Below are 22,265 nucleotides of genomic sequence, written 5' to 3' on the forward strand. Positions count from 1 at the left end.
CAGCTAAGAATTAGACAGTAAAGTGCAGCAAACTGGAAAACAGAAGCAGAATGTATTTCCACATCCTTTTACTAACTACCCAGGAAATGTGAGTGATCTTACTGAAGGAGAAAAAAAAAAAATCACACAAAATGCCACTTTTAAAACATGAGTGGGTGTAAGTATTACTGTCATCACCTATTCAGAAAGAACTTGAATCTCACACGTCACAAGTCCAAGAACACATCATGTGCTTACATGGAAATCCCCATCCTTGTGAAGTGTACATTCTGTCCTAGAGCAGTTACATGACACAAACTTCTTTCCCAGAAAAAGAAAACTGCATATTCAGAGAGGTTCATCCTGAAAAGATTTCAAAAGGCTAAAGAACAGAAGGAATACAGCAAATATGATTTTACAGTGACAAGCCTAAGCACTTCAGGGCTCTCCTGAGGTATTCCTTTCCAATAAGGTCACAGGGAGCCAAGTTTGTCACCATTTCAGGGTAATGTTGAAAGCTACATCTCCAACCATACAGTGATTAAAGTAACACTTGGATAGTATGAGGTATCCAGATTTAAAAAGTGCCAGGTAATAGAGCTTGGACCTACACATTCACCATTTTGGCTGAAGGACTAAAGCAGAATCAGAGAAAGGGATAAAGCTGCTGCCAGACCCACAGAATGGCTCCAGCAAGTTACATTTATGCAATGCATTCCTAATGCATATATCTGTAATTTACAAAATCCACAAGTGGGTGAACCAAGGTGCAGAGAACATAACATGAAAGCATTCACAGAGAGTATCGAGTACTACTGAAGCTCTTACCAAGCCAGCACCCTTTCCAGCTGTGAATCACACCAGATGTGAAGATATTTCACATATGAGCAGGAAAATTAGATAACTTAGCCTGAAAAGCAGTTCTACACACTCAAGAATCTAGGAAGAATCAGAAATAGAAGGCAGATGGCCTGCCAGTCCAATGCTTACTGTATTAAACCTCAACTCACAATTTCTTGCAAAAATAGGACAAGGGCTTGAAGCCAAAAGCTATTACAGACATCTGATTCACTAGCATAGTATAACAAAAAAATCATAAAGGAAGAGGCAACAGGAAGAAAACTAAACTAAAATATTAAGGGGGGGAGGTGGTGCGAGAATCTAGTTTCCAATCACAGCCCAAAGAATATTTTCTACTTTGTGATAGTTCACAGCAAGTCAAATTTCAGTTTTTAACTATGTAGCAGTAATTGTATACAGCTCACCATAGTAATTTTCCTTCAATTTTGTCAGCTGGAAATCTCCCAGGTCACAGGTGCCCATCAATCCAGGGACATTGGGCAATTCTAAACCAACAGAGAACAGCACTGCCCCTCCTGGCCCTTTCAGTTCCAGTTAACTGAATATGTTTTTGATATCCAAAGGTTTTGCACAAAAACCTAGGAAGCACCACAGGCATTACAGAGACATTTGTGTCAGCCACTTTCCCTACTGGTGAAAGTTTCATTTTAAATGATCTGCAGCTCTCTGCTCACTTCTCCCACAGCACAGCACTACTTGAAATAACCAGGAAATCAGCCAAGTGATGACAGGCACTTTTGTTTCTTCATTTGCACACAAGGGTGCTGGAAAGCACTCAGTGGTAGTCCCAACACATCAGCTTTAGTAAATTCCTACTACATTTAACAGCATTTAGAAGTCCACAATCACCCAGAGATAGAAAATATAAACAAAATACCTCCAAGTTCATTCTCTGCTGTACACTTCCTTTTTCCCTCTTGGCCTCTTCATCCTTCTTTCAAGTCTGCTGGAGGAGACCACTCAGTTCTGCTCCTTCACTATGCCTGCAAAGAGCAACTGCACTTCCAGGTGCTCTCAGCAAGTGGAGCCAGCTCTGCACAGGTGAAACCTATTGGCAATTTCTGGGAGAAGAATGCCTGGCTAAAAGCTCATTGCTAGTAAATGACTTGCAGGAGTTTCTTATCCACTTTTCCATTTATGTCACAATCCTTGGCTTCCAACTTTGGAAAGCAGAGTTTCCTCATGCTGGACTTAATCACTGGGCCAGGATTCCAAGTTTAAGTCAACACTGATATTATTTTTTTTTCCTCACTTCAAAATACAAGAATGAGGACTGAGCAGAAAGGAATATATTGACTGGAAAGATATGGACAAGGATGAGAGGGGAGTTTAACTGCAGCATACACACAATAGTTAATAGCAAGACAGCTCATAAATGGCTGCTGGTTTTCTCCAGGAATATAAATGGGGCATTGTATTACAAAAACAAAAACTGGCATTTTAATTCAATATTTTATTACACACACACAAAAAATGAATACAAAACTCCTCAAAGTAAGTGCATACCAACACTTCTTTCACAACTGAGATTACATAATGCTCTATTTTTTTCTTTTATTAAAAAGGTTACAAGTTAAAAATCACACATAAAGAAACTGAGTTATCCTATGCATTCATTCTCACTAATCATGATTTCTCTCTGGTGACTGAAATAACAGACCAGATTCTTCTCAGTGCTACTCAGTGAAGAGGCAACATGCACCAATTGAAATATAAGGAACTATTCCACTTAAATGTAAGAGGGGAAAAAACCCTACTTTTCTTTTTTACTATGCAAGTAATCAAATACTAAGCAGGTTGTATAGAGAAACTGTAGAGTCTTCATCCTTGGAGATATTCAAACCCACATCAGTCCTGGGCAGCCTGCTGGGATGACAGGGCTCAGCAGGGCAGGCTGTCGTGCTGGGTGACCTCCAGTGGTCCCTTCCAACCTCGCAGTTCTGTGATGCCATATCTAAGTCAAACCTATCAAATCTAGATAACTGCTCTACTTCAAAAGAAGGTGAACAAGGAGAGTGAAAGAAAACAGATCTGACAGGCTGAGTTTATTGACTCTGAAACTCACAAAGTAGGCAGGCATACATCAAACTGGATCCTTTTCTTCAGTCAGTGCCAGATTCTACAGGAGTTATCCTTGCTCCCTAGTAAAAACACACATTGTGAAGGATCATTCAGGTGCACAGTCTATCCATTTTTGTTAATACCTACATCAACAATGTACCCAGGAGACACATTTTTATTTTTTTTCTCAACAACTAGCAACAGGCAGCAGAATCAAGGGCAATACTTTCAGCTGAGATCATCGTGCATCCCATGACTGAAATGAAGGAAACCTGATCCGAGTTCAGTACTTATTACACCAAAGGCATGCTCCTTTGCCTTTTGTTCATCCACACCTCCCTCATAGCAAGGCATTGTGAGAAAATGGCTTAGTCACCTCTCTGGTGCTGGTATGTGCCACTGGAGAGATGGGAGGGTGTGCCCATGCCTTTGCACAAATTTGTTCATGGCCATATTCTCTTAAATTTCAGTTCTAAAATGAAGATCTAGATTTTCTTGATTACCTTGTATGTCACTGCTGATACCTGCATTGGGCCTCAGGAAAGTTTTCAGACTGTTTTTGTTTTGCTGTAGCAAAATTTTAGATGTCTTTAAAAAAAAAAGAAAAGAAAAATAGAATGTGTTAGTTACCTGTAATGATTGTATCCCCTTTGTAGTTAAAAGCACAGGAGAAGATCTCATCAGCATGACCCTCTAATATCTGAAGGCAGTGCCCAGTAGCAGCATCCCAGAGCCGAGCTGTTTTATCAGAGCTGGCTGTTAGTATGCAATTGCCTTTAGGGTTGAAACACACCTTTAAAAATACAGAAATGAGTTCTGTTACTCAGCAAGTCAGTATGCCTAGAGAAAGAAGCATATCAAAGTGATTGAAAGATGAAAATAGAAAGCAGCAACTCTTGCATTCAGTTTTTTAGCTAAAATCAAGGGTAGTATTCCACTAGAGTCATGCTGGCAAATTTCTGTGGCTGAAAATTTTGTGTTTTTACAAAGCAGATATACCATGACCTTACAACAGGATCATAACTTCCAAATAGCAGCTTTATTTAAATGTTACCATCATTCCAATGTAAAATTGATACGTTTTATAGAGTTTTATATTAAATAACATACATCTTTGTTATCAGAATCTGCACTGGAAACAATTAATTTTATAGTAAGTCTTCATATTTGTTAAACATTCACTGCCATAACTGCATGGATTTCCAGATAATCAGGTACATTTTTCAAGCACTAACTGGACAATACCAGTTTATTATATAACTCAAAATTGCTTAATCACTGAAGGCAAAATGTCTGCTCCCCAGAAATCCAGTTTCCAGGTAATAGCATTCCTAAGTGGTCACATCTCCATAGAATATCTGCACAAATACATGGCCTTTTCCCCATGCTCCCAGAGGAGCAGATTCTCTCCTGCAGCACTAAGGCCTTGATGGAAGCTGTCTCTGACCCACCCTCTCAGCAGCAGGGGTTCAGACTGTCTTCAGTGGGTCAGCACTGAGTGTGAGATATGCAGTGACTTTAGTAACTGAGGAAAGACCAATCCTTCTGAACTTTCTATTCTTCAGCAAAATTATTTATAGGCAAAACAGTAAAATGAAAGCATTTAAGTTTTGTTCACTAAGAACCATCCTAGATTAAAAATATTAATATTTCAACATCAAAATACATCCCAAAAAGCAGCATAAACATAGCACACTAGCTTGGAAGCTAGGGAGATTATCTATTTGAAAGAATAATGAAAAGCTGCAAGCAATAAAAAATAAAGTTTGAGAAAAACGTACTATGTTGGAAGCAACTAAATTTATTTGGATCAAAACCTTGGTGTTCAAAATTGAGCCAGATAAGCAAAGCACATGAGCACTCCTCATGACCAAGTGATTCTCGAAACAGAGTTTGTATTTCCAAATCCCTTATGCACTTTTGAAAATAAGATTCTCCATATATTTTTCCACAGAAATATATTTTTTCTGTTCCATTCCATAAATCAGGTGTGCAGAGAAATGACAATGAGGAAAGAGGAACACATCTGGTAGAAGGAAGGAAGAAAGGAAGGAAGGTAAAAGCCTTAGAGGCAACAGCCTTAAGATGCCAACAAGAGATGAAAAACCCTGTGCTCATTCTGTCAGAGAACGTGGGACTCCAATGGCAGAATAACACAGGCAGAGTTTGGGACAGGTCAGATGAGCTCTGTTGACAATCACACTGAAAGAGCACTTAGAGAGCATCTCCCTCTCTGCTCCCCTGCTCTTCACCAAGTGTGTGTGCAGACCCAACTGATAAACTGCTTCAGGAAAAGGAAAGAGCTAAGGAAAACCAGTCATTTCAATGGCATCAAAGCCAGGAGTCCACCCCTTGGAGGAATGGACTTAAGCAGCTGCCACCATTCTAAGGAATCAAATGGTAATGACATGACAATACAGAGAAGTGGCTCTTGGAATCCCCAGGAGTAACACACCCAGTATTGTCTAAGCTCAGAAGTGGGAAATTGGTAAACAATCATTGTCGGATAGCTTTCAGCCAAAAGGAATGTTGTTTTAGTAAAGAAAACTTCTTAGCCAGACCTGTCTTAAAGAATGTGGTGGTATAATGATTAACAGTATTCCTGCATTACGGAATAACTGGTGAATTGGATGTCACACAGAGTCAAATTAAAAAAGGTGCAAACCACACACAACTTACCTTTGAAATTTCATCTTCATGTCCTTCTAGCTTTGCAATGCACTGTTTTGTTCCTGCATTATAGACTCTTGCTGACCCTGTTGCAGTAGGAGCCATATGTGATTGTTATGCTTAAGCACCCATTTCAGTAAGAATATTTGAATAAGGTCAGAAGGAACTCATCCTCAGGTTTAATTTTGGAAGAAGTACAAGGCAAACTTCATGGAGTTTCCTCCAAGGGTAAAGTATGTTAAAACAAAATCTGTAATCTGCATGAAAAATATTTACTTCCTTTCCTGACCAGAAATGGATTCTCCTGAAAAATTCCTAACATACGAATACAAAGGTCCACATAGAAGACAGTTTACTAAAGCCTGTTATTTCAGAATACATGTACAATATATTTATAAAGCTTTCATTATATTTCACTATTTAATAATCTATTAATTATATTTAACAAGATATTGATTAAATATCAGGAAACTTTTTACATTGGCTCTTGTCTTAATATAGCAAGTACAGGAAAATAGATCCAAATAGTCCTCCCCATCCAGTCTGGTATGCTGTTTCTGGAATTGTGTATCTAAAACTAATACAGTATTGTCATTATGCAGTATAATATAAATAACTGAGCAGGTGAATATAGAAAACTATTTATTGTGATTCCTAGACAAATAATAAGCATGCAAAACTTCTGCATACCAATAACAAAACAAAATTGCTTCTTTCACTACCTCTTTATTGTGTATTCTTTTGCTGTGCATTAGAAAAGCCTGCTAGTAAATCCACCAATAAAATTCCAACTACATTTTTCATTTAAGCCTAAATCTGAGCCACCAAATCAACCCCCTCAAAAGCTATTTACATACACATTTAAAATGTATTTGCAGCCACAAGTGAAATATTTGCTTCTAAGTTTGAAGTTAAAGGGGAGACATGTTGAGTTGATTGAAGTATGAAAATAAGGACTTTGTCACTGGAGGAAACTTTTAAAGTTGAATGCCCAATTTCTGTCATGCAACAGATTGATAGTTTTTAATCAAGTCCTCCTGTTCATCAAGCTACACCCAAAGCAGAGGCAAAGGGAAGGACAGAGGTGTTTGAAGCTGCAGTTCAGAGGCAGGCCCCCACTCACCATCGGCAGAGGCCGTCGCAATGCGCTGCCCGGTGTAGTCAAAGCACACATCCAGCACCTCCTTGCTGTGCCCTGCCAGCGTGGCTATGTGTGTCCCTGTCACAGCATCCCACAGCTGCACACACAAACAGGGGCACTGCATTGCTGCCTTGGACTAATTCACTTTATAGATACCTAGCTGATTGATAGAGCAACTCGTAGAGGCCCTTTCTGATGTCTGACACGTAAAACACAAAAGCTAAATACAAATCAATAATGAGTCATTCTTTCATTAGTTTAATGTTCTATACATTTTTTAGTTCAGTGTATTGATTAAACAAGACTTAACTAGACTTCACTGAAATTAGTAAGATTATGGGTTTTACATTTAGTTGTAAATTCTCTAATTCATTACATGTACTACTTTAAAATGATGCTCCTCAATTTAAAAAAGATACATTTTATATGTCAAGTAGCTCTTTTGAGTAAACCTACTGAAGCAGCTTACCATGCACGTTTTGTCCATTGATCCAGTGACAATGAGAGAACAGTCCCAGTTGAACTGGGCACTGCTAATCTCTCCTCGGTGGCCTATTAAAGTATGTAACAACCTACCAAAAAAAAAATTAAATAATCATTTACATTTATAGTGTGTATTTTTATATACACATATAAATTACAAGTTTAGAAAATGGTATACTTAAAGCATCAAGTCTTCACCATTAAAGCAATTAAATGGAGTGGTGCAGCTCATTTAGGATTCTAGTACTACATCAATTCCATTTTCTATTTTTGGCAAAAAGAGGCAGTAAAGAACAAAATGGAATTTTCCTCCCTTCTCTTTCAAAAATATTTTAGTGAATGTATCTCCAGTGAAATGTGATGATTTTCAGCACCAGCAACAGATTCCTTGTATTCATCTACATGCTAAGCAAGTACAGCAAGTTTTTCCACATTATTCTCCCATTATCCTACTTCAATGAACTGTAAAAACAGTACATCTTTAAAACTCCATATAATCTAAACCTTTTATAAAATCCACTGAAGATCAAATGGAAGTTAATCAGGTACTTAATGCAAGCATGTTCCCAAATAACAGGCAAATGACAGCCCAACTGAAATATGATTTCTAATCCTCATTAATCCTCAACTTCTTGCTGTACAAGACTAGCAATACAAGTCCCATTAAATTCTTCAGCTTTATCTGAGTAGAGAGGTTATACAATTAGCCAATACTGCTTCCTATTTAATGGCCTATAAGGCAACAAAGCCTAAAAAAGATTAATTGAGATATACATCTATTAAAGGATTAGCAAGTTGGGTTATTATCACAATGCTAGTATCACTGCATCATTAATAGAAGCAGACTGTAAATAACAGATAAACTAATGACTAGAAAAACAACTAAATTAGTTTGTGACTGAAATGTTTTTATTCATTGTACAAGATATGTAAGAGTAGGTAAATTAATATATGTGCTAAATGAACAGTAAAGAAAATTTCCTGAGCATTTGAATTTGCTGTTTGTTTATAATAACAAAAACTTGATTACATTCTTAGCATTTTGCAGAATTACTCCTTTTATTTTCTAACACTGTGAGGTCTATACTATTGTAATTGTGTAGTTTTTTTTTACAGTAAAACAAAAAATCAACAAGCAGATAACAGAAGAAAAGTCAATTTTATAAACATATTATTTGGTCATCAAGACTACTGTTACTGTAATACCTAATGCCCAAAATACCTAGAAATACCTAGAAAAAAAAGTTTTAATTTAAAAGCTGAAAGCTTAAACTTCCAATTTTCAAAAAGGCAGTGCGGCCTTCAAGCTTTGACATAAAAATCTGATCAATAAACAGAATAAATAGCAATGTGGAGAACATCTTACAGAAGCTCTTATCAGATACAGAAAGAACACAGAAGAGAGACTTATGAAGTGCCATAAAAATTCCATTTAAGTTTTTTATTAAAAGCAATCAGCTTTAGTCATGACAGTATTTCCTTAGCCTTCAGTTTCCTAGTGAAATTTGATCTATGGATGCTCTAGTATTTGACTATAATTGCAAATGAGAAACTGCTTTTCTCTCACACTCTGGTGTCCAGCACTCCTGACCCAAGATACAGGACCAGGCTGTTGATTTACCAAATGAAGCTCTGCAGACACCTTCAACTGAACTACAGTGGGCTGCATCTGCCATGGAAATACAGACCTGGACTACAAAAGTGTGTTTCCCACTTCACCCTTTTTTCTTTTAAATCACAGTATTGTATGAAAAGAATCTCAAACTTTGTTCAGCTGTCCTGTCCCTAGATCAATTTCCCCCAGGGAAGTTCAGGGCACCTACCCAGAATAAAACTCAGGAACACATGTGCTTAGCAGCATCAGCCAGCAAAATCGGAAGAAACTCAAATTTGTTAAGCTGTACACCTCATGGAATTCACATGGTGAAAAACAAGCACACAAAACCTCACCTACAAGATTTTTGCAAATGTACCTGAAAGTGTTGACAGTAAATTATGATTTGCTGACAGTCTTTCTGACTGCAACCTTCCATTATTCCTAAATCTATTCATGCCCAGGTGCCATCTGAAAGGCTGACTGCTGGTCTTGGAACAATTCTACTGCCCACTAGCTAATCACCAGAACTGCCAGGGAGAATCTGCTGGTAATGGCCCTGATGTGAAGTTCATATTGATTTCATAGGAAAAAAATGCAACATGAAAATCCCCACACTTTGATTTCACTGTAGGCTCAGACAATAAGCCCAAGGAAGTTGTTTTCACACAAAAATACTTGCAAGAACATCAGGCTGAAGGAAATTGAATTCAAAGGTCGATTTGCTGAATGAGTGTTGGTGTTGAATAAGCTCAAAGATTATGGGATCAAGCCTTAAATTATACACTATGTGTACACAACTTATAAATCACACACTTAGTCTCACTTTTATATATATTGTCTATTATCCCAAGATACCACTATACAAACACTTTCCTTTTATGTATAAATTTCAGAGATATTCCCCTTGCTCTCAAAAGAAAAAAAAAAGAAAGGCACAAGCCCTGTAAACAAAATAGAATGGTTATCTTCATAAATTACTTTGTCAGTAATCAGGGTGATCATATTATTTTACTTACACTGAGTTCCCACTGACAAAACAATTGAATTTGTCAGCATTATACAAGCAAATATTTACCTCTTGCATTATTATTTGTTGGCATCTTAATCAAGAGATTTTGCTCTCTACAGTCAAAGGAGAACACATTTTAAATTTATATTGATGAAGGATAGTGAGAAGGAAAAACACACCCTGTATAGTTTTTAAAGATAACATAACCAGAATCATTTTCTGTAATACAAAATATGCTTTCTACTTAAACAGTCTAGAAATCCTAGACACCTTGCAAGTCATGAGTTTCCATGTTGACAAAATATATTCCTCTTTGGAGAATTCACAGGAACAAGCACAGGATCAGTCCAGTCTTTCCACCTCTTTAGTACTCATAAGATAGAATTTAAAACAATAAATACAAAAGTATTTCATGAGCAGCATTGCTTTTCAAAAGAACAAAGAGAAGAGGAGTAACCAATTACAAGACCAGAGAACATAAACTCTAAATGAAATACAAGCTCTGTAAGGTGTAGCTCAACACTTTCTATTTAATTTGTCCTGAAATCATGCAAAGTAAAATTATATTAGTGCTTTAGTACCTGCCAGTGCCAACATCCCATACTGCTACTGTATGGTCAAAGGAGCCAGTGATGATCCTGTCTCCAGTGGTGTTGAAAGACAGAGCAATAATTTCTGCTGAGTGCCCCTGAGAGAATTTTTAAAAAGGAGTATGAGAATACAAATTATTACTTTTCCATTAATATTGTTTAATATGTAGTCCTGTTTTCTCAGCAGCATAATCCTTCCACAACTCATCACTATTTTATTTACTGTCTTGTCAAGAATATCACAATTTTGAGAGAAAGATCTACCTGATTGTGGAATAGTCAATATCCCAACAACTGCAACAACTCAGGCACACCACTTAAGCAGGAAGCTTATTCACTATATATGACTTAGAATTTATGTGAGAGAAATGCATTGCAGCAGCAGAGGCCAATCTGACCCTGGGGAATGCCAGCAAGCCATGCAGAGCACAGAGGGATGACAATCTAGAGGTAACTGGATGCTGTCCTCTGCCCATGCTTACCTCCTCCATACAGAGGTCACAACTGACAGCAGAGCAGCAGGTTTTAACAAGTAATGGAAGGGATTCTAATCTACAGCAGTGATGCCACTGCAATGAGAAAATCTGTCTTTTGATAAATAGGATTCATAAAACACCACAGCTTTCTCATTCCCTTCAAGTTTTCTTATTCTGTTTTGGAACTGTAGTCACTATGGGATCACCGGGTAAAAGAAACTGCAAGGTTTGAAACAGTTGTAATGGTTACACTGTTACTTATCTCAGTTGGAAAACTAAGCAAGGAACACCTCTGAAAGCATAAGGAATGCAAACATACATTTAAAGTGGCTACTTCTTCTCCCTTCTCTAGATCCCATAACTTGGCAGTGGTATCCATGCTTCCAGTTGCCAAGAGTGTGCTCTGAGGATTAAATGATAAACATACCTGTAGAGAGAAACATTGGGTAGAAAAAGTTTAAAGGAGTCCACTTATATATACTTTCTAAGTAAACTAAACAAGGGTCAAGATTAATATTCTTATATAAGTCAAAGGTCTGATAATATTTTATGACATACAGAAAACTTGCAGAATTCTTTCAACTACTCACTGGAACAGGAACAAAACCTTACCACATAATTCTGGATAAGTACCCAAACCAAGTGGACTCCTTGCAAGCATATGCTTTGTTTTCTTTATTTCAAAATTCTCACTAAAATCTTACAATTACTGTTCAGTCTGACAGTGCTCACTAGCACTATCATTTGGTAGATTTTCTCTGTTACTTGATGAGACTGGGGCAAAGATCTTCCAAACAGTTCTGTGTACCCACAAACACACTCTGTGCACTCTTACCCTATCAGGTGTCATTATCAATGTCATTTGCCAAGGGCATTGCCACAACATCATATTTAAGGAAAAGAAAGAATAAAAGCTCAACAACTACTTTAATTAATTTCTCACATTAAAAAATCATGTATTCATCCTCCCATTTTCTGCAATTATTTGGTGTGATTGCTCTGCAAATAAAGAATAGCAGGTGCAATGAAAAGAGGAAAATAGCAGCTCAGTTTTTTCATCCTGAGTAACTATGGGCATGCCCTTGCCAGCAGTGTATCAGATGCAATAATGGCCTTTCAGAAACAGGTCAGATTCAGAGAAACACATCATTTCCTGCTGGCAATTATCTACTTCTAATTACTTGTCAGCACAACTCATAACACTCTGGGTGTAATCTATCTCTAAGAAGTCAGAAAAAATGGAGAAGCCTTTAAACATTTACCTGACTGATTTGTGGAAGTAAAACCACTGCAGCCCTTCTCAATAAGCAAATATGTTCTCCATTGTAAGGAGTAGCTCAGAGCATCCAGAGAATCAAAAACACACTGAAACAAACCCCAAATCCCAATATAGTAAACCGCCATTTTCTCACCTCTTTGTAGTTAAGGCCTCTCAATCTACAAATAAATTTAAATTGTTTTTTCAGAAACAATTTTCAGCAATATTTCATGGAGAGTGATTGTATAGCAATTAAAAAAAAAAAGAAAAAAAAGAAAAAAAAAACATTCATCATTGAAATTCAGAGTTTTAGTGGTTTTGCCCTGATCTTTCAAACTGTAATTTGTGCATCAAGGCACTTGCTACTGCTGATAGGGGTCCTAGTGCATGGGAGAGGAAACCAAGCATTTTTAAGCTTAAACTGTTTTAATTTCATAGATCTTTGACATTTCAGCATCCCACATACTCCCAGTTAACACACTTTAAATTTCAGAAATTCCTTCCCCTACAGCTCCAATTGGTTCTGTACACAAAGTACAGATCTCTGTGAAAGACAACAACACAAGCAATGATGTTCTGAAAATATGGGAGGAAATGCAAGATAGCTAGAAAAACATGTGATACGTAAAAATATGTAAAAGTAAAAATATGTACAATGAAGTGAAAATTCCAGTTGCTATGGTATTTTTCGATGTTTTAACATTTAGCAAACAGGGAAATCAGAACAAAGTTAAAACAACAATATCATTTCAAACAGTGTATGAGGGTTTATTCTATCTCCAGAACTGTCAGACTCTCCTCCCTTGCAGTGCAGAAATGCTAACAGGACCTGGATGTATGAGTAGATGTGCCACAATAACTGTGCCTTCCAGTGGGAGCTCCAAGGGAGTCAGAACCCACAGTCATCAATGATAGTGTGAAGAAACATAAAGGAATAAGAAACATCCATCACTACTCACTATTTCTGCACTATGTCCTCTGAAGGTATGATAACATTTTCCTGTTTCTGTACTCCACACTTTGCAGGTTTTATCAAAAGATCCAGTGGCAATCTTGTCACTAAATAGAAAGAAAAAAATTTTTTATGTAATTTTTATGTAGAAAAACCTTCTGACTCCAGAGACAGCAGAATCCAGAGAAACAACACCCAGCCTTGGAAGCTCCAAAGCACTTTGGTGCTCACTGCCACACTACGAGATCCTGCAGCAGGATTTCACAAACACAAGTTACAGCAAGGCAAAAAATTAGCAGACACAGGGAGTTTCTAAGAGTGCTACTGCACCTATCTATTAGCACAGGAGTGTTCATAACTGATGACTGACCTGCTTTAGGGATGGTGCTGTGCTGTACTTACAGATTTATTAAGAAGTTATATAATTTCATCAGATTACATCTGTTTATCAACAATTACAAATGCAGTTCACCCAAACTTCAGAAGTTGAACTCTACTCCCACTGAAGTCAGTGGAAGTGTTGTGACCATCTGCAGTTAGACAAAGACTAAAGTGAAGTCTCCAGAAAATGTACCAAGGGGCACTGTACCAAAACCTGAAGATTAGCAGAAAAAAAAAGGGGGTTTTATCAAATTTTTAATACAAAAGTAGTTCAAGGTTCTCATCAGGCTTTGTCTCGCTGTATGTTGCTTCTCCACTTTTATGTTTCAGTCTAGTTATTAATCTTAGCCCAGATTTTTGTCATTAGTTTCACCAAGCCATATAAATGAACTTCATTAAAAGCTTTTATAAAGTAAAGAATAATATCAGAATATAAGACATTGACGCAAAAAGGTCTAAGTTTTCCTTTTCATATAGAAAAAAGAGATGAAGTTTCAAATAGTGTAAGAACAAATATTTTAACATTTATTTCCTGTTGGTAATTGTGTATTTTTCAACTGATAAATAGGACATCCAACAGTAATGTGAGTCAATAGAAAAATATGAATTAATTTATCTTTACAGAAAAAATGGTTTTCTCACACATGACAGCTTCCTCAGCAAGCAAATGACAATGAAACTTCAGTAGCTAACACATAATTCCCTGCACCTAACAGGTGGCAATTCCAGCCTAGGGCAAAAACTTACTGAGGAAAACAAAACGTGCAAAAATTAATATCTGATGTTCACACAGCAGCACCTTGTGGATTTTACAAAAATTACTCAAAAGCTGTGACATTTCTAAATCATGTCCTAAATAATATAGAATTTGTAATGGCAAATGGAAAAATCCACTTCTTTCTCCTTAAGTGGAGCAACACGGATTGTCATAAGTGCTTACATGTCACACCACATACAACTACATGGAGGCAGAAGAGAATGGTTAACATTCAGAATACAATCTGATCATGTAGATATTACTGAAATAAACTGTGTTTCAATACACTCAACTAACTCATTAGACTGAATACTCATTTAGACTCAGACTGAATACCTAATTAAAATTTTGGTTAGAATTTCTAAATTTAATTTTTAAAAATGATAGCAGAAAACATGTTTGAATGGATCTCTTGTACAAATAATGACAGTGTCATCCTACAGTGATTAGCTATAGCTGAACTCTACAAACTCAGAAGTTGAACTCTTTCAATTTAAAATAGTCTGTTCTGTGTTAGAGTATTTGTAAAATAACAGTATTAGCAATTATGAAGAATCTCAGAGGAAATTTACTTACCCATAGGGGTTATTGAAAGCTATTGCATAGACAACATTTCTGTGTCCCTCCAGAGAATGCAGCTCTTCTCCTGATGCTGTATCCCACAGTTTGCAGGTTCTGTCATAGCTTCCAGTGATAAAGCTAAAGCAAAGAGAAATTCATTTCTGAATACAGCAAATATCTTACTGGTCCCAAGGCACTGCCAAATTATTTATTTCCACAGATTTTAATTAGCATTGTCTCAGACCCTAAATCTGTATTCAAAAATAGAGATTTATGACCACAGAGGTTCCTTTTCTTCTTTCTTTTTAACATCTTAGTAAAAAAAAACATATTTTTCTAATATTTAATGTATTTTAACTAGAAAGCATCCTGTTGCTTTTAAGATATGAAGGAAAAAATTATAAGACAAATGTCCACAGTGAAATCAATTAACATGAAAGTTACACTTTCACTACAGTGAAATTCCCAAATGAGTTTATGTCAAAGACTCATTTAGCTTTTAGTAATATTTAGTTTACTGCCATAAAGGTGCTATTGCCATAAAGGTGTAATATGGTAATTGTCACCAGACTATGACTGTGGAAGAAAAAAATCACATTAATTTAATCTCATCTGCTACTTTTTTGCATCTCCCATGGGTTTTCCACAGAGGCCTGAAATATAATCTCCAGTTATGCCTGAAGCTGCTTTTAAGCTGCAAAGCTGAATTCTTTCTGCAGCAAGATAAGAGCACTGACGTTTCCTTACCATTTAATTTACAAGTACAAAACTTCAATTAAGTATTAGGTACTTTGACTTTGAAAACAACTTACCGAGAACCAGATTTGTTAAATGCAACATTAGTCAGAGGCAATATGTGTGTTCTAAGCACCTGAAATAGAAGTGGAGGCAGTGAGAAGTAAAACATTTGAAGCTAAAAAAATAAACAAAATTGCTCCGAATATTCAACAGATTAATTTTTTCTCGTCCTCCTGTTAGAGAAGAAGAAACCCCACATTAATCATCAGGTTACCACTGAAGATGTTATATAGTATAGATTTCAATTTTCTCTTTTATTTCAATGAACTGGTTGTTTTCCCATGTTTGCATTGTCTTCACCTTCTTCAAGACCAGCAAAACAACCCCAGACCAGAGCTAAATGGGCAAAACAAAAGAGGAGACCATGATGATGTAAGATCACTGATAAAAGAAATCCCAACTAATATTAAGCCATAGCCAGTGAACCAAGAAATCCAGTTAAATTTGAGACTTTTAGGGTGTGGGATGCTTCCAGCTGGCACTTGACTTTGTTGTACACAACAGGAACAAAAAAATAAACATAAGCTACAGCTTATAAGAAACATAAGTTTCAGCTCTGTCCTATGAAGTCATGACAAAGTGTGCAAAACCATAACAAAGATACTCAGCAAGGCAAAATTCCAAGACAGAATTTCAACTTTAATGTCTGCACAGATTGTGTAGGGCACTGTTTTCTAACAGTGCTTTAATCAGACACTACAGGATAATTCATGTGAATGAGCCCATAGCCATAGTAACACAAACTGAGGTTTATTAAGCAGAGGTGAAAATAGTTTCAGATACTGCAGTGGAAGTCACCTTGCCATGACACTTTAAAAAGAAACAAAAAAATGTAATCTGGTTGGTGTATGAATAAATTGGCAGCTGTAAAACATGGTTTGCACTTGAATAATTTCCACCTTTTAGAAGCTGCCCTCTCCTCAAGTCTAAACCATAATAAAATCATAAACTGGGAAATCACCACAACTGCTGACAGTGAAGTAAAGGGAAGTTAAAAATACCCCAGTGGTTCACTAGGTCTTTTCTGCAGTGTAAGAATGAAGAAGAAACTGTTTATGAACAGTGAGATTTAATCACTGACATATTACCAGAGCTTCAACTTTTTTTGCTTATCTCAAGTCCTCCAAGCTGCCTGTCTCCAAAAGGAAAATGAGAAAGGCTTATAGATCTCCTGCTCAGAAGAGTAGGGATTCATCAAAATGGAAATAACAGTTGATAAGTGAAGGACTGAGAGGGAGAGAGAAACAGAAAATGTATTTTATGTTACAGAAACAGCAATTTCTTCTCTCTTGAGAAAGCAACACAAGTTGTGCTTTCAGCTGCTGAAGTGGGAATGGGCAATCAAGATGTGGAAATGACAAAAATATTTTGTTTTTTAAAAAGAGCCACAATATCCGTCTGCATATGAGAATCAATAATTATGGAAATTTATGGAAATCTCACCCATAACTTTTTTAGGACTACATGCAGGCAGCTCTGAAGAACAAAGGTATTTTGAAATTATGAAAAAAGGGAGGAAAACGAGATGTGTTTTTATGTAATTTCAGATTATGAGACTAATTCTGTTCTTCCAATGCCCAGTGCTGCAGTTGCTTCATCCACAGAACTCTGAGCCAGCAAGAATTGCCTGTGCAAATGATACAATAATCAAACCCTAAGGCAATATTAGAAAAAATATACCTCCGTTCTGCAAAATCTGCTAAAGCTGTACCTAAGATAAAAATCTGCAAATTACTATAGCATCCCATGCCTTGGAACAGTTTAGAACCTGAGAAATTGCTATAATACCTCATTTCTCTGCAGGGTGCCTAACACACCACCATCACTACAATTACTGGAAATAACAAAAAGATGAGCTTATACACTTGTTTCAGTTTATTCTCCAGTGCAACAGGAATAAAAACCATTAATTTCCAAGCAATGTACACATAAAACATTTTTTTTTCAGGGAAAAGAAAAACAAATCTCACTCCCACCCATCTCTTATATTTTATTAGTATCTCAGAAGGACCTGGTACTCATATTTCATTTAGAAACCTTAGATGAAACTGAACATCAAAAAAGTTCTTTTCACACACTTCTAACCACTCTTGAGTGAAGGAAATAATCCAGCACTGATTGGATTTGCCTGCTTCTATTATTTCCAAATACAGAATCTCAGGCATAGCACTACACCCAACAATGAACAAATACATTATTTACACTCAAGTTTGAACAAGCATTTGAAGATTTTGTCAGTCTCTGTGATGAACAAACAATTTCTAAAGCTTTTGAAAAGCAAGGCATTATCTCAGCTGAGAGCATAACTTGGAAGAGAAACTTTTAAATTTAAGATGCCCTGCTACATAGCTCTGTTTTCAATGTTAAATACATATTTCTTTGCAGAATTCACCCAGATGAGTATTGTTGGTCAAAAGAATCAAAGCTATACCTCAGAACATGTAAGGGATTTTACAGCTGAACAAACCAACACAAATTTTCTTTTTCTCTTCTAATTTAAGGTAACAATAAACGCCATAGCACTGACCAGCATTGTTCAACAGCTACACATTGCCATCTGCTGACACAATAAAGATACAACGTTTAACTATGTCAGATTGTAGCATGTAATACGTGGAAGAAAGTTTCATTTCCACAATTAAATACAATTAAACCAATTCTCTTCTGACTCACTCAGTCCTGGATTTGAAGCTCTGAAAGGTCTCTGTAATCATTGTTCTTAAAAATCCTCTTTCTTTGAAAAAATATTCCAGTGCTCTTTGTAAGCTGAAAATCAATTTATCAATATTCAAAGATAACAGTAATGAAAGAAAGCAATGAAAACTAAGATTTGTAATGACAACTGCATGTAGCATAAAACCCCATAAAATAACAGAATAAATCCCACAATTTTCACAAAATGAAGAACAAGTAGACACATGTATGAAAATATTTTGGTCCTTTCCCAACAGCTAATTTACGTGGGGTCGATTTACAGGCTTTGTTGAAATGTAACTGTGGGTGTTGCTGGCCCACAAACTCTTTCTCAACAAATAAAAGATTGATTTCTCTCCATCCAAAACACACCCTAATGATTAAGCCTGGGAAAACAATATCTAGGGACAGTTATACCTCTCAGCTTTATTGGGGGAATTCCTGGCTGGAAAATCAGGCCAGACTCAGTTGCTCTGAATGTGCAGAGAGGTTTGAAAAGTGCCAAGGAATCAGTCATACAGCACAATACACAGCAGTAAAAATATACTCACAGTATCACAACTTAAACCCCCCCAAATGCCCAAAATTATTTTAAAGACGCCTCTGACCTTAAAAAGAGAGAATTTGTGATTCTGTTTTTCCCCTAGCTTCTCCTGCAATCTTTGCACTAGATGTATGACATGTTCCAAGCAGGAAGCTGTGATGAGAGGTTCTTTTTTTTGGATTTCTTCTACTAAGGCTGTAACATCTGTGCTAATTATGAGAAAAGAATGAAAACAAACTCAATAAATACCCCAAACCCACCACATTCCATCCTCTGGAAATAATTATGAATTCAAACCAAAGAATATTATTTACTTGCAAAGAAACTGAAGTAAGCAATTAAATGTTATGCATTTATCTCATTCTGTAAAGGCATAAAGAAATAAGAATAAATCTTTCTTGGTTTTTATATTTCCTTCCCTCTCTTACTGAAGCTGTATAGTAAAATTCAACTTTCAAAAATTGTAGCTTGGAAGAAATTTATCTTTTGGAACAACTTCCATGGAGGATCAGGCATGGGAGATGTGTGTCCCACACTGTCAGTTTAGATATATGAATCATACTGGAATTTCATAAATTCCAAACAAATTACCCATGAAGTAGTAACAAGACAAATTATGTGTGCAAAGTCTTAAATTTATCTCTGTGGCTTCAGAAATCTATGGCTGCTTCCATAACTCTTAGTTTTGACAGTAACTACCAGTGGTGCTGTGTTCTGATGTCCCTGGAGCCCCCAGCAAGGGGCACACAGCTGGTCTGTGCAACTGGATCTCTTTCCATTTCATCAGGTAACTACTGATTTCTGGCTTTCTCTGAGAAACCAAGGGTTGACAATACCCAGGAGTCAAATCACAATACACTCTTAAAATCAGCTTAGCAAGAAAGCCAAGTATTTCTGTAGGTATGGGAATTACTCAAGTCTAAGGGGATTTTCTGCGTCAGTCTTCTAAGTGGGAGCCACTACATCATAAAAGAATATCCTCTCAGTGTTTATACTCCTGTTCAGTAACACCAGACAACTTATTTCTTTCACGAAGAGACTTGATTGGTTTTACCCACAGCACCATACTAGACAGTCCTAAGTAGACAAAACTTAATAATTTTTAAATTGGGATTTTTCATCCTGCATATCCAGGTTACACTGCCTACTGACTTGGGCTTACATGCAAGGCATCTTCCATACCAATGCTGCTATTAAGACAATCATATTACTTCATGTCTTTCAGCCTAATAAACTCCATGGATTTGGGTAACTTTATTTAATGGTGGCACTTTATTATTTTTCTGAAGCCCTTCCTAGCTGAGCTGGCTGAGTAGAGCACACAGGCTCTACCCAAGAGCTGATCTCAGTTATGTGTAACACAGTCAAATAGAGTTGTACATGAACATGCTAGATAAACATAGAGAGTGCGGTTTTCTGAAGCAGTATCATACTTACTCAGGTCTAAGATCAAGCAGATCTATTGATCTGGTCTTTGACTCACCACCTTCTACATATTCCAGAATAATTCCTTTAAAAACAAGTGATAAACAGGTCACAATTAGACTTCTGGAGTTTTATAACATGCACTGTAGACAGCAGCACTCACACTTTCACAGCTCCACCGGCTTCAGGAGACCCAATTCCAGTTCTTGGAGCTGGAAGGATGTTGGCTGTCATGGCTGAGAGCAAGCATGGTGATGAACAACTCTGATATGATTATATGAAAAAGGATATTAAATAATATTATTTCTGAGCTATCTTCTATTCTGGAAATGAACAAGCTCTTTTTTTTCCCAACAACTTTTTGTATCATTTCATCAGCATTAATTTTAAAGAAGCTGTCCTAAAGATACTTGCTGTAGTTTGGTGTTCCAGGAAGCCTGGAAAACATGTTTTACAAAAGCCATTATATTTATTCTAGTGTTTGCAAAGGCTTGAGTGCAGTAATGTATCAGAAATCATAAAACACTTTACATTCCCAGGTTTGCTCTGGCACCTCTGCAACTTCCACTGAACTGGAGTATTAAAATGTTTAACCACATGGCTTTCTGTTTTGAAACAGCTGATAAAGGGCTCAGCTGCTCCTTGACTTTCTGTGGGAAAAGATAATTTAGATAAACTTCTGTGTCATTCTGCATTTCACAAAATTCATAGGAAAAGTCACACACTTCTGTGACTACACTGTTCACAAGCTTCTTCCATTTCTTTATGTGTTGGCACTGCAATAAGTAAACCATCCATGTAATGTATGATTATTGCTTGTGGATATTTCTGTCAAGCTGGAGACAAAGCCTGTGCCACAAACCACTGGCAGATAGTGGGTGAGTTTTTGAATTTGAAAGGAAGATCCTTTTTACCAATACAATTCCTGAGCTGGCCACCTCCAGCTTGTTTCACTTCTGAAATTTCACTGAGTCACCTGAGTACAGGATACACCATGCCAATCTGGCAGCATTGCTTTTCAAAGCATGGCTCCACTCAGAAACTCATAAATGAAGGATAAAAAATAGGAATTAGTATCAGCTAGGCTGGAAAAGGCCTCTGAGATCATTATTAAGTCCAACCCATAAGCAAACACCACCTTGTTAACCAAACCCTGGCACTGAGTGCCAGTCAAACACCTCAGTGATGGTGACTGCACCACCTCTCTGGGCAGCCCTTTCCAACGTCTGACCACTGCTTATGCGAAGAATTTCTTCTTAATATCCAATTTAAGCCTCCCTTGGCACAGATAAATACTACGTCCTCTCATTCTCTCACTGGCTGCCTGGCAGAGGAGACCGACCCTCAGCTGGCTCCAACATCCTTTCGGGCAGCTGTAGAGAGTGGCAACTTTTTTTGATAAACAGCCATTTAAAAACACAATTATTATTCTTTTTTTTTTTCACGCCAGCTCAACAGTCACCGTCGAGTTTTTAAACTTGTTACTGTGATGCGAGTAAGAGTGCCTTGGCTTTGCAGCGAGTCACTGATTACAGCCCCGACGGGTGTTGGGCCGCTCCCCGCCGCAGCCCCTCAGCCCGGCCCCGGGACAGCGGGCGGCACCTCCGCTCCGCCCGGCCGCTGCCGGGCTGAGGGGACCCGCCGTGACGGGCGCACCCCCCGGCCCCCGCGCACCCCCCGGCCCCGGCCGAGCCCCCGGAGCCCCCCGGCCCCGCTCCGCACCCGGCGGGAAGTAGCGCAGCAGGAGCCGCCTCAGCGCCATGGCCGCAACCGCCGCCCGACCCGCGCGTCCGCCCGCAGCCATGGCAACGGCCCGGCGCGCATGCGCGGCTGCGGCGCGGCGCTGAGGCGCCGGGCCCGCCATGGCGGGTGCCGGCTGTGCCGCTGTGGCTGCGCAGCCGGGTCAGCGCTACCGGCCCCGGGCTGGCACTTGGCACTGTATCGTCCTACAGAGCTGCCAGGGCTGCCACACTGAGAGGAAAGGAGCGGCCTAGAAAGGAGTGCGCTAAAATATACGTGTAAAATTCG

At 37.8% G+C, this 22,265-nt stretch overlaps 1 protein-coding gene across 2 annotated transcripts; it reads right to left on the reverse strand.

The window, feature by feature from the left end:
- Positions 1 to 2,870: 2,870 nt before the first annotated feature.
- Positions 2,871 to 22,044, reverse strand: DAW1 (dynein assembly factor with WD repeats 1). Of its 2 annotated transcripts, XM_064385915.1 has the most exons (13): positions 21,960 to 22,044; positions 20,250 to 20,322; positions 18,877 to 19,021; positions 15,589 to 15,647; positions 14,792 to 14,914; positions 13,085 to 13,184; positions 11,187 to 11,294; positions 10,383 to 10,489; positions 7,182 to 7,284; positions 6,695 to 6,809; positions 5,581 to 5,657; positions 3,532 to 3,694; positions 2,871 to 2,981 (listed from the first exon to the last, which is right to left on the reverse strand). In XM_064385915.1, exons 1-13 carry the CDS (start codon positions 22,039 to 22,041, stop codon positions 2,947 to 2,949), a joined length of 1,290 nt encoding a protein of 429 aa, XP_064241985.1. In that variant the 5' UTR covers positions 22,042 to 22,044; the 3' UTR covers positions 2,871 to 2,946. The 2 variants fall into 2 exon arrangements, with proteins under 2 accessions (XP_064241985.1, XP_064241986.1); XM_064385916.1 differs by lacking the exons at positions 2,871 to 2,981; positions 3,532 to 3,694 and adding an exon at positions 3,137 to 3,489.
- Positions 22,045 to 22,265: the final 221 nt, after the last annotated feature.

This window comes from Passer domesticus, chromosome 11 (genome assembly GCF_036417665.1).
Source record: "Passer domesticus isolate bPasDom1 chromosome 11, bPasDom1.hap1, whole genome shotgun sequence".
Classification (NCBI taxonomy): Eukaryota; Metazoa; Chordata; class Aves; order Passeriformes; family Passeridae; genus Passer; species Passer domesticus.

Excerpts from the sequence above, each read along its gene's own strand:
- DAW1 (XM_064385915.1), bottom strand. The coding sequence starts at position 22,041 with ATGGCTGCGGGCGGACGCGCGGGTCGGGCGGCGGTTGCGGCCATGGCG. Across the intron at positions 20,323-21,959 it reads GCTGCGCTACTTCCCGCCGG|GAATTATTCTGGAATATGTA; the intron begins GTGCGGAGCGGG and ends TTGTTTTTAAAG. Across the intron at positions 14,915-15,588 it reads TTTAACAAATCTGGTTCTCG|CTTTATCACTGGAAGCTATG; the intron begins GTAAGTTGTTTT and ends TCTTTGCTTTAG.